Below are 13,240 nucleotides of genomic sequence, written 5' to 3'. Positions count from 1 at the left end.
ATGTACTACGTACTAGAGAAGACATGTCAACTAGACTGTTTCTGGCACGCAAACAGGTCCATGGACCGAAATTCAATTAGTATGTGCTCAGCGGTTGCTGTGACAACACGCTTGAGTGCAGTTTTGTTTTTTGAAATATGCCATCCTCTCAGAATACAGAACAAACCAGAAGGAGTGTTCGATAACATTTCTACGCGGCAACTTGTGTCCAAAATACTTCCCCTCCCGCGCCCCTCTACCCCCTTTAGTGTTACTAGCGCCGTGTGACACCCCCATTTTCGGGGTAAAATTATGTAATTTTTTAATGAGATGTTAAACAAGTAAAAAATAAGTAAGTGAAATAAGTACACACGGCCACAGTATTAACTATCCATTTCCGTTTTTGCTCTCGCTCTCATCAAATGGTGATTCTTTGCGATAGAACGAGACGACATGACTGGCCATAGGCATAGATAGTACCTACCTACCTATGAATTTAATTTTTACTCCGAAGTAACTAAGTGTAGATGATTATTTATTTCTATTAAATAGTGTAATATACTACATGTAGGTATAATATGTTATTTAAAAGTCAATTACAAAATTCGAATATAAATTTTAGAATGCCAAGTAAAACAAAAAAGAAACTTAAGGTTCTTTATTATGTAAACATATCGACAACAAAACATTTGTTTACGGCGCAGTAGTGCTTTTAGTTTAACTTTTCTTGGAGTCAAAAACAGAATCCAAATCAATAACATCACCAATACTTGAATTTGATTGCGAGGCAACTCTGGCTAAGTAGCTGAACCTTTTTGCTATTGAGCACCATGAAAATTTAACACAATTTAGCCGATTTGTTTATTTTCACAATCGATTCACAATGTCTATGATGAGGCGAACGCAGGAACGTCACTATTCGTGCAATCCTATCAATGTAGTACGACATTTTCTGGTGCAGATTTTATCGCCATAAATTATGAAACTTGATAGTCATGGATTTGACTGACAGCTGTCCGTCAAATTCCCGCCCCGCACCCCGCACTGTACATATTTTGTTCGCGATGTCTGTTCTATACGTAGTAATATTACTTCAATGAAAGGATTGAACTTGATTATTTAAGACATGAGAGAAAATACATATTATATTGACTTGATTTTACTAGAAAACTTATTTTAGTGGACCATAGGTCCTCAAACTTTAATGCCTGTTTCGGTACCAGCCAATTTTATTTCATGACAATTTATACAGGGTGTTTGGTAGAGAGAGGGCAAGACAAACTTCGTGGGTTCCTCTAATCCAGTGTTTTTCAACCTTCAATTTTTATTTTAAATTCTTATTTTTCTCTCGGTACTGTTTTAATAAAGCTACATTCAGATGCAAATAGGCAGGGCGGGAATTTCAGAAAAATTTAATGGCCAGGTTCTAGAAAAACATCGTGATTGTAGTAGAAAATTTATTGATGTAAAATTCATCCACATAAAGCAGTTTCATCGGAAATGCACAAGAGATTCAAAATTCAATAAACAAACGTTTGCTCCCAATAACTTCAGTTACTACTTATTTACATAATAATATGAATGAGAAAAACACTTACTATAATCACATACCACATAGAAATGCATTTACAAATATTAAATTTTAGTAGAATAATTAAATTACATGTAGGCTTAATGGACGTTTAACTTTTACAGTTGAAATAAGAAAATACTTGTAATGTCTGTAGTTTTGTTATATTACAGTCTCCTATGTAACTTAACGATACTTACTTAAAATTTAGATTAAATGTTGTTTAACAAAAAAAAGAACTTTAAAATTAATTATAATCTAAAATGGTAGGTACAGCGCATCTTCAGATGAGCCTGTATAATGAAACGGCGCTGAACTGTGAATCTACACTTAAAAATAGAATCGAGTTTTGAGTCGTTTCATGATACAAGACTTTCCCAGGGGTAGGCAAAGTCAGCCTGCTATCTGCAGACTAAAAAGGTTTAAAATTTGGTTCAGCAACGATTTCGAACTGTCGTTGGATGACCCACGGAAAAGTTGGCCCACCCCTGGTGTTAGTAGATTTCGATCTACACCTAAGGTCAACTTCGTAAAATAAATGTAACAATCGTTTTGCAGGTATAACATAATAGATATGGCTATTTTTAAAGGCACACTATACTATGTACTTCTTACTAAACATCTTTTAGATTAGATACTTAGTTACAACTCCGAAACAATAAAACTTATTTATATTTTGCTTTGAGAATGCTCGATTTGTATACGGATTTTTATTCTTGTTATTTTTTAATAAATCTTGTATTTTAATTTATTCATTTGCAAAACATTTGGTGGGTGAGCGTTAGATCAGACTAACAATATAACTTGTAAATGTCAATTAATAATATAATAATATACATAAAATATTCGACATTGTAATTCTCATAATTTTATTGTTCTTAATCGAATGTTTGCTTCGTGTCGCCATCGCTTTATACGTACCTGTAATCATAAAAAATACATTAATATTATGACAATTAGTTAGCCTAAATTAATAAATTAACTGAATTAAAAATGAAATCTATAAGAGCATACATTTCAAAGACATTTTTTCAGTTCTGGTACCATTGGAAAGAATTATTAAAGAATACACACACATTGAAATTAAACCAAACCAAACCAATGTAATAGAAATATTAGCTTGCGTACGCGGATCGATTTAAAAAAATGAAACTTATAAATGTTTTTTTATTAAACACCCTGTATTATCAATACGAAAAAGGGTAGAGGATATGGAGTCTAATGGACTTTTAGCCAATCAGGCAATTTTATTTTAAATAAACCATGGCGTCATCTAAGTAATTGATAATGTGATCCTCGCAAACTTTCTATTACTTACAACAAAATTAAATTACAACGAAAACGATTGCATGCATGTTAGTAATCTGTGAGTATTTAATTTGCAAAAATATACTTACTTGGTGCATGCCATAATTTTCAAGGTGCAAGGTGCCCATCCCTACCAGACCAGTTGTTAAAATGGAGTTAATAAAAACTAAATTAAAACAACATTAAAATTTGTTAAACACGTCTTTATTGAGTACAAATTTAAATGTTAAATTTAACGTTCTATCATAATACGACTCTTAATTTAACGGACAATTTATTAAAATAATTATCTTTTAATATCGTGCCTTTTGTACCTTAGATGAGCTAGGTCGTAATCAATTTGGCACTATTTAGTACACACATTAAGAGAAGGCAAAGATACATTGTGCATAGATTTAACGGTATAATCATCAAAAACAATCTACTTTTACATTATATTACTATAGAGATATTATAGCACATTTAATTTGTTCTTCCTAATAATCACGTAAATCTTCGTTATTTTATATTATTCAAGAATTACTCTTTTTATCACAAGAATATTTAAAAGACCTATAAAAATAGACAGACAGTATAATAATGAACTTAACACAAACAAAATACAGTGAAAATTCACTTTTAAATACGATTAACATTTCACGAAAGAAATTGATGTGAAATGCAATAAGTTAGTATCAATATTAAAAGTATATGCCTTTTGATTTTTAATATCAAAACTAGAAGCAATTTTATAATTTTATTTTTGTACCGATTTTACAACTTAAATCTTATACAGGGTGAATCTTTGATGATAAAGTTGAGAGGCTTTGTAATTTTGTATTCAAATAGGTAAAATCAATCAGTTTTATGAAATACTTGAGTGCTAGAAATCGATAGTAAGTAGGTATTTTGCACACTACCTAACACTTTTTACAGTAGTCCAACAAGACACGAATAACTTAGAAAATGTCAAGGGTGGCTGATTTTGTTTGATCTCGAAATGTGCACTATGTAATAAGTCAAATACCTATAATCTGCTGAATAGTGTTCATACTTCTACCTATCAACTGCTATTTAAATAAAACCCTTCAGATTTTTTAATACCAAATTCAATATCAATAAGTTTATGTGACCAACCAGGATCTCAAAAACTCACCCTGTATATCCTACGAGATTTATTTTCGAGATTACAAGTCATATTCATAAATGAGGCTGATTCGCCACAAACAAAGTCATTATTAACAGACCGTCTGTTTGTTGAATTATTTATCAGTGCCACAGACGACTTAGTAGAAAACAAGCCTTTCACCTTATTGCTTTCTACAAAATTATCACCTTTCTTGTTTGAACTGTAACTTTAGCTGCTAGCTAGGCTATATTACAGAAAGACGACTGATTTCTAATTTTAACGCCTTTTACACGTTTAGCACACAATAATGTTAGTAAAGCCCAAATTAGCTTATACATCAATCAATTAATTAATACTAAGCTGAAAATATCTAATATTCGTTTCGAAGATTTTATCCCAAATACAACACTGAAAGCATTGCGGCATGAGTGTTAATTGACTACCTTGTATTGTGATTTCCATCAAACAAAAAACGTTATAATGAAATAGAAATAAACCAAATCTATTATTAAGAGAAGATTCAGGCCTGTGATAGGTTTCAAAATTGAGTTCCACTTTTGGGCGACCGAAAATTTAATAAACAGTCCCCTTTACTAAACCCTTTAAATCGTGAAAAGGCACCAAACGTCGCGTTATAGCGCCGATTTATATAAAATGCCAAAATAAATGCATTGTGCAATAGTGCTTGTAGTCAAGTAAAACTCACGGACGTTTAGTACTTACCAAGTTATTTGTTTTATCGTAGACTTCGCCCGTTACTCCTTAGCAAGACTAAAGGGTAGACCACAAATATTTTAATTATCATTTTATTTTAATATAAAAGATGATAAAATAAAGCGTGTGTAACCAAAAATAACTAATAAAAGAAGTAGGGCGCGGTCTTCAACAAAAAATAAGTGTGTTGTTTGATTAAAAAAAATAACAATGCTTTCTATGCGCTCGTCATTTTAAATAACGGGATTTTAACAGGGAATACTTTAATAACTAGTTTATATTAATATGTTATTCATTTAACTGTTCAATTAATATCAATTCCAAGGAAGTAGATAGCTAGTTCTAGACAAGCTGATAAATAAATATGAAAAATATTTAAAATGCGAGCGCAACTTCGTCCATTCATGCAGCGACATACCCGTAGGTGTTAGTAAGTCAGTAAATAACCAAAAAAATGTGTTCATAGGTACCAGTTTAAATGTACAAAATATTAGTAGTGAGACCTTCTGTCCATGTTTCGTATCGAGTTGGCGAGACACAGCGAGAAGAGGGCTCCGACCACCTGGAAATTACAAAAATATTGGATGGTTAAAATATGTTTTAAGTATTTTTCGATTATAAACGTTACGCAATTTGTTTGAACAACTTGATGCAAGTCAAGTTTTTAATTTCAAAGAGAAAGATCATGTTTCAATCGAATACAAAACACGTTTTTTTAGACACCCTGTATAACAAATGCCATTAATTCACTGAAATCTAGAGAGTCGTATAAAATTAATGCATTCTCTGCAAATAGGCTTTTATAGCCTGACCAGGAACATAAAAACCCTCGCCATGTTGCGGAAAACTAATGGTACTAATTTCTTTTAATGGCAACAGTAACTGAAAACTTCATTGACATGTCACCTTGCATGTCAGTCTATTGCTGTCAAAGTGTAAACAAACTTTATTTTAAATGTGCGCAATTGATTTTGTGAATTAAATTGCTAAAATCTTTTTATAGTCGTGAAAGAAAAGTGGTTCACAAAGTGTTAAAGTATTTGTCGAAGAGAAATACTAAGGGTTCGGACAATATTTTCATTGAATAATGTTTTCGACAAAGGTTGTCAAATTGACTGACATGTTTATCGTATAGTACAGTTCACTATGAAAATTAGCTGTGGTTTGTTTCAACTACCTATTTTAAAGTTTTTTGTCACTTTCTAAGTGTTGAATTTTATGGAATTGGGAAAGAAGTAGGTACCGAGTTTGAAGCGTTCATGAGCAGACATTGCAGTTGAATATTCAAGTTCTGAATTTGATTATTGATGAATAATAAAATAAATCCTACTAACTCGATTGATGGTTTCATTTAATTTATTTAAACTAGGTTACCTGTAATAATATTTTTTCGTTAATTTATGAAAATATCAAATTAGCCCGTAATCCTGAATCCAGATACTGTTTATTTAATTTAATACAGGTACAACTGTACACAGTGTTGCACTATCAAATGCAATTGACGCGCCTCTATGCCAGGGTTTTTATGTTCCTGGTCAGGCTATACAAAGCGCTTTCACATTGTGACATGTTCCATAATTTTTTGCTACTTATCGTGGGCGTATTCAAAGTTGATAGAGCTGAATTTTAGAACTTTCGTCCTTAAGGGGAAAGTAGGGAAAATAGGAGGCAGGCAACATCGAGCTTGTCTAATTCACCTTAATACAGATGGGATATATTTTTATTGAATAATGTTAGCATCCTTTGAGAAAGGATTTTGGGAACTTTAAAGATAAATTGAAGTGAGACACGCGTGCAACCTTATGGGGAAAAAATTAGGAAATGGAGTTTATAAAGCTCGGTCTGTGAGCACGTAGAATTTTGTCCAATGACCCCAAGCTACCCATCGCTCCTCTTATCGCTCGCGCGTAATTATAGTGCGACGGGTGCCCGCAGTGAGTGTGCGAACTAGGGCATGCAAACCGGTTAACCGGATAACCGAAAAAACCGGATAACCGACACAATTTGGAACTCGGTTTTTGTCAGTTATAAATCCGGGTTTTTCGGTTTTTTCGGTTTTTCTTCTACGATTTTAGATAATTTAATAACTCATACAAGAACACGCTTCTTTAGTCATATCAATAAAAACAATTATTGTAATGCAATGTGGAAGCGGTACCAAGGCTCCAAAGTGTTCGCAAGAGACAACTCTATTGGGCAAAGCCAGCTGACGAAGCTAACGACGGCGGACGGTAGTGTAACGTCAACAAAAGCCGAGGTTCTGGGTGAGATCGAGAGGTTTTATGGACAGCTATATACCTCGGTCACCAAACCCGTTGATAGCTCAACTTCAGATCCAAGAGCTAAGCTAACTCGACACTATACCGAAGATATCCCGGACATCAGCCTATACGAGATTAGGATGGCTCTCAAACAGCTAAAGAACAACAAGGCACCGGGTGATGACGGAATAACATCGGAGCTTCTGAATGCGGGTGGAACACCGATACTGAAAGTCCTTCAGAGACTCTTTAACTCCGTCTTACTCCAGGGAACTACGCCAGAGGCATGGAACAGAAGCGTGGTGGTGCTCTTCTTCAAGAAAGGTGATAAGACCTTGCTGAAGAATTACAGACCCATCTCGCTTCTGAGTCATGTCTACAAACTGTTTTCGAGAGTCATCACGAACCGTCTCGCGCGTAGGTTCGATGACTTCCAGCCTCCCGAACAAGCCGGATTCCGAAAAGGTTATAGTACCATAGACCACATCCATACGCTGCGGCATGTTATACAGAAGACTGAGGAGTATAACTTGCAGTGTTACAATCTCTCCAGCGGTGCCGTATTGACTATCGGTATATCGAGGTGCTGAAGTGCTTGTACAAAAACGCCACCATGTCGGTCCGAGTACAGGAGCAGAGCACGGGGGCGATTCCACTGCAGCGAGGCGTTAGGCAGGGAGATGTTATATCTCCGAAACTGTTCAGTTCACCGCTGCATTGGAAGACGCTTTCAAACTCCTGGAATGGAAAGGATTCGGCATAAACATTAATGGCGAGTACATCACTCACCTTCGGTTTGCCGACGATATTGTAGTCAGGGCAGAATCGTTGGAAGATCTTGGCACAATGCTCGAAGACCTTAATCGAGTTTCCCAACAGGTAGGCCTGAGGATGAACATGGACAAAACGAAGCTTATGTCGAATGTCCATGTTACGCCCTACCCGCAAAACCGCTAACATGACGCTTCAGATTCCCGCCAAGAAGTCCTGACCAAAGGTTTTGCTTTGCTAATGAGCGAAGTATCCTATTGTTGATCTCTTTATATTTGATTTTCAATTAAACTATTCAATTGATCTCACAATATTATGTTCAGAACATGTAACTTCTTCTTGTCAAACTAGAATATAAAAGAAATAAAATGATTTTTATTATAATTTGCAGCATTTTTATTTACTTACAAACAGTCGACCCGAAAAACCCGAAAAACCCGGTTTAGTTCGGTTTTTAAAAATAAAAACCGAAAAAACCGGTTTTTCCAAACCGCTCGGTTTTTGCATGCCCTAGTGCGAGCGCGACAGCAACAGGATAGCGATAAGGATGGGTAGCTTGGGGTCAATGGACAAAATTCTACGTAGTCGCAGACCAGACTATAGTAGCTTGTAAAACCCACCTCAATACAGGCGATACCGATGGCGATGCCGGCAATGGGCTTGTTCCACTTCTCGTACAGGTCCGCGATCCGCTCCCGGCAGCCAGTGTTGGCGTTGGCGATGGTGCAGCCCAAAGTCTGTCCCGCGAACGATTCCATATCGCAGCAGCTCTTGTCCAAAGTGGCGGATCCGTAATTGTAGGCGCCGTCGTTACCGCAGCACTTGAGCTGGAAGACGAGGTTTATTGTTACTACACGACACCTCACGGTACTATCACGTTCGTTACTTTGTCTAGAAAGCTTTACTATAAAATAGTCTGGTCGCCGACCACGTAGAATTTCGTCCAATGACCCCAAGCTACCCATCCTTATCGCTCCCGCGTAATTATATTGCTGTCGCGACTGTGCTACGGGCGCCCGCAGTGAGTGTACAAGCGCTACAGCAACATAATTACGCGCGAGCGATAAAGATGGGCAGCTTGGGGTCATTGGACAACATTCTACGTGCTCGGAGACCGGGCTTTAGACTAGAATAACCAGTGAATGGTGAGCAGGTGAGAGGTGAGAATAGTCCCGTTTTGACAAACGACAAAAAATAACTTCCCAGGGCATCACATTAAGTGAGTTTAGTAAGCCTTGGAATTTTTGAAAACTGTCTGTGTCTATTATGCTCTTTCCTAGTGATCTACCTATCTGATATACGATAAACCTATCTGTTATTGCATTGTGAGGTCACTTTATCAATGTGTCACGGGTCAAAAAACTGTAGCCTTGATAGGCGATTAAAAATGATAATAGCTCGACAGTCGGGCCGGGGTCAGGGCGAGTGAAATCTACGACCAATGCGTGCAGTATCGGCTCATTTAATTTAATCGATTTATTTTACAAATAATATTTCATGTCGATCCGTATCCGTTTCATGAGGAGATCTGTAAACGAACTAAAGTCGCTGACATAGCCCGACAGATTAACAAGCTGAAGTGGAAATGGGCAAGGCACATAGTACGCAGAACTGATGGCCGATAGGGCAGTAAGGTTCTGGAGTGAAGGCCGCGTACCGGAAAACGCAGCGTGGGACATCCAACCATAAGGTGGACCGACGACATCATAAAGATAGCAGGAAAGCGCTGGACGCAGGACCAACCGGGAAACATGGAAAGCATTGGGGGCCTATGTTCGGCAGCGGACGTCCTATGGCTGAGATGATGATGAATATTTCATGTCGACGATTAAGAAAAATGTTGTATTTATAACCAACTGCAGAGAGGAACTGCAAATTCCTACACATGAAGACAAATCTTCAAATCTACAGTTTGACAAAACGATCTCAGATGAAAATGTTCCCACCCTTGGAGTTATTATGGGAAATCACATGCATATGCGTGCGTATCACTTTACGCAGCCACTATTGTAGTTGTGGGAAACCTCTCGCATAACCGATAAGCATCGTCGTATGGGACTCGCTAGTCATGATCAAACACCATGAAGCATTGACTACAATGAGAAGACGTTTTTTGCAACCTTTTGAGACAACATAAATTAAAAACGCTTCTGTTTGAGCATGATTTTTCAAAGAGATACTGCTGGACATTATTATTAGTTCCTCAAATTTCATTCTTATAGTCCCACGTCCTAAATGTATAAGCCCGCAAAAAATTGTTTTTCAAGCTAGCCCACAGACCCAAAGCAAAGTAACCAAAGAAGTCTATCTGAAGTGATGAAGTGGTAAAAATCAAGTTTATGGTGGTTTTCAGATCGATGTGGATATTTTTTTAACCGTTTTGATTTTCCTATGAAAGATTCCCTCGACCTTCGTCCTTCGCTCAGTCATTCAAATCAGATTCATATAGCAACAGGTTATCCCCATAGACCAAGCCTGGCCAAACTCGGCCACGTCAAGGCATTTGAATTTGCCCGCCAGCCAAAGTTAGCCGGCGCGCGGTGGTATAAAATATGGCCTTATGAATTTAGTTTTGCTTTTGCTTTGATTTTCAAAAAGCTGTGGGCCGGCGTCGCCACAATCTAAGAAATTTTGCTCATCTGGAAAATCTATTGCCAGCCTTGCCATAGCAGTCTTTCCCAAAGTGGGCGATAACGCCCCCTTGTGGGCGCTGCAGGCTTAAAGGGGCGGTAAGAGACCCCGGAAAAAAATCGGGGCATTGTGTAGAGGCTTGGTAGGCCATTTGTAATTTCATCTACTTAGGAGGTCTCTTAGACACCGACTGAGCATTTGACTCTTGAAAATTTAATGGGGGCGCTCAAAAGAATTTATTCTCAAAGTGGGCAGTAGACAAAATAAGTTTGGGAACTGCTGCCATAGACCTTTGAAGGTACAAACCTGAGCCTGGATGCTGTTGAAGACCTCGTTGGTAGCCGGGTCGTGCTGGCGCTTGTTCCAGAGCCCGTCGATGCCCTTCTTCAGGCCGTCCTTGATGCTGTCTCCGTACGTGAACAGCAGCACCGCCAGGATCACTTGCATGATGATTATCACGAGCAGGAAGATCGCGTACTGGAATAAAACATGTTTTGGATCAGATCAAGCTTCGAATTTCTTGTTGTAAAGAGACAATACTTTTTTTTTTATCCACAACGAGAAAGCTCTTGGCCTGTATCTCATCTGATGGTAAGTGACGATCAGGCCGAAGGTGGAAGCGAGCTTCACCCGGAATCCTCAAAAACAGAGGGACTGGCTATCTTACCTCTAACTGCCGGAACACAACAATACTGTTTGTTGTTATGGCGACAGACTTAGGTAAGATGGTGGTAGCTAGTCAGGCGGACTTGGAACAAGTCCTACCATCAACCAAACCGAACACAAAATTCTGCCCCCACTGGGAATCGAACCCGGGACCTCTGCGTCTTATTATTATTACTTATTGCTTCCTAATTGCTTTAACATAAAAAGGTTTTTAGCTTTAGAATATTTTATAGCAAATTATTCTAGAAAAGGATCAATCAATAAAGAACGATTGGAACTGGTCATCGGAAAAAAATCGATTATCATCATCAGATCATTTCCATGTGCAATTGCGGTCAAATACCTGCCGTGTTATGCATAAAAAAACACTCCCCACTTTGAGTAGAGTCATCACTTTAATATGGTAGTAGGACCAATTTTTCTGCACTTCTTGTCTTATTTTCCTATTCATAAGCTGGCATGCGGGTGGCATTAGCGAATGTCTGTCATCAATCGCTATTTCTACTTCAACCAACTCACCGTAACGACCATGCAGTGGCTTTCTCTAATGGCGCCGCAGCACCCGAAGAAGGTGATCACGAACATGATGGCGCCGATCACGATGAACACCCACGGGGCCACCGTCAGGTGCGTCTGGGGCTCCTGCTTGATCGACTACACCAATCATAAACTCACCGTAACGACCATGCAGTGGCTCTCCCTGATGGCTCCGCAGCAGCCGAAGAAGGCAATCACGAACATGATGGCGCCGATCACGATGAACACCCACGGGGCCACCGTCAGGTGCGTCTGGGGCTCCTGCTTGATCGACTATACCAATCATAAACTCACCGTAACGACCATGCAGTGGCTCTCCCTGATGGCGCCGCAGCACCCGAAGAAGGCGATCACGAACATGATGGCGTTGATCACGATGAACACCCACGGGGCCACCGTCAGGTGCGTTTGGGGCTCCTGCTTGTTGCAACTATACCAATCATAAACTCACCGTAACGACCATGCAGTGGCTCTCCCTGATGGCGCCGCAGCACCCGAAGAAGGCGATCACGAACATGATGGCGCCGATCACGATGAACACCCACGGGGCCACCGTCAGGTGCGTCTGGAGCTCCTGCTTGATCGGCGCCCAGTTAAGCAGGAACGCCACGCCCACGCCGATCACGGCCAGACCGAGGAGCTGCGGAAGAAAGAGATTGTCAAGTATTGCTCAGAAGTCGCAGTTATAGATCAAAAGGGTCTATTTCACTTTGATCACCTGGATTTGATTACCCAGGTGATCAAAGTGGACTTCAAGTGACACTTTAGTGTCATTTGATCACCCTTTGACTTCTTATCCATGGTTGACAAATGACACTAAAGTGTTGATTGGAGTCCTTTGATCATCTGGGTAATCAAAGTGAAATAGAATAAGTAGACCAATAAAACGTAACATAGTCTAAAATGCTATAAGGCATGGTTAATTCCACTCTCACGCTAATTAATTCGTTAAATGAATGAGAATGACATTGGAATTGGGATCCCCACATATACGTGTCATAGATTAATAACGGTAATGCATTCAATTAATAAATTATACAACTGGAAAACGTACAGCTGAATACATAAAGGTAGGTTTTCTGAAAAGTTGCATATTTATAAAAACTCTAGAAAAGGCTATAAAATCCAGCAAAGCGTTGCCTAATTTTAAACTGCCCGCTAGTTATCTGATCAAAGATCTCTCTGACAAAATAATGTCTACAGTTCAAAGTACTTTGTTGACGATTATCAAAGACGAAAGGTGAGCTCAGGGTACAGGTTCAGTGCTCCGGCAGACGTCTGACTGAATCGGCCGTTCATCTCGTATCGAGAATATGAGATGCAACGAACTTTAAAGACGAATCCAATCGATGGCAGACAAGGTCAAAATCCTCGGATAATGCAATTTCTTCGAAGCAATTTATTGCAAGGACAAATATGTTTTGGATATTAATAGAGATGCTAATGTCTCACGCGATTCATGTAGATTAAGAAACATGTTTAACAGATGTCGCGCTGCACAATGGATTGTGTTTTCAACAATCCATTTGCAGTTAGTTTTAATGGAACATTTCCATCAGATCTTTATTATTCTAGATTGTTGCTGTACAAAATCGTCGAAAAAGAACTATACACATACTCACATAAACATCAGGAGCGGGTTACGTAAGTGAAGAAGGAAACGTAGACATTGTAAAAGTATAAACGGGATCAGGC

The 13,240-nt window shown here is 38.5% G+C and overlaps 1 protein-coding gene across 1 annotated transcript; it reads right to left on the bottom strand.

The window, feature by feature from the left end:
* Positions 1-1,422: 1,422 nt before the first annotated feature.
* On the bottom strand, positions 1,423-12,346 carry LOC114354334 (CD63 antigen). Its single transcript, XM_028306660.1, has 6 exons — positions 12,328-12,346; positions 11,997-12,214; positions 10,649-10,819; positions 8,332-8,538; positions 5,150-5,241; positions 1,423-2,470 (listed from the first exon to the last, which is right to left on the bottom strand). Exons 1-5 carry the CDS (start codon positions 12,344-12,346, stop codon positions 5,170-5,172), a joined length of 687 nt encoding a protein of 228 aa, XP_028162461.1. The 3' UTR covers positions 1,423-2,470; positions 5,150-5,169.
* Positions 12,347-13,240: the final 894 nt, after the last annotated feature.

Source organism: Ostrinia furnacalis, unplaced genomic scaffold, assembly GCF_004193835.3.
Source record: "Ostrinia furnacalis isolate ACB-3 unplaced genomic scaffold, ASM419383v2 OfSCF2040, whole genome shotgun sequence".
In the NCBI taxonomy this organism is placed as follows: Eukaryota; Metazoa; Arthropoda; class Insecta; order Lepidoptera; family Crambidae; genus Ostrinia; species Ostrinia furnacalis.
This window is presented reverse-complemented; position numbering and strand designations above follow the sequence as displayed.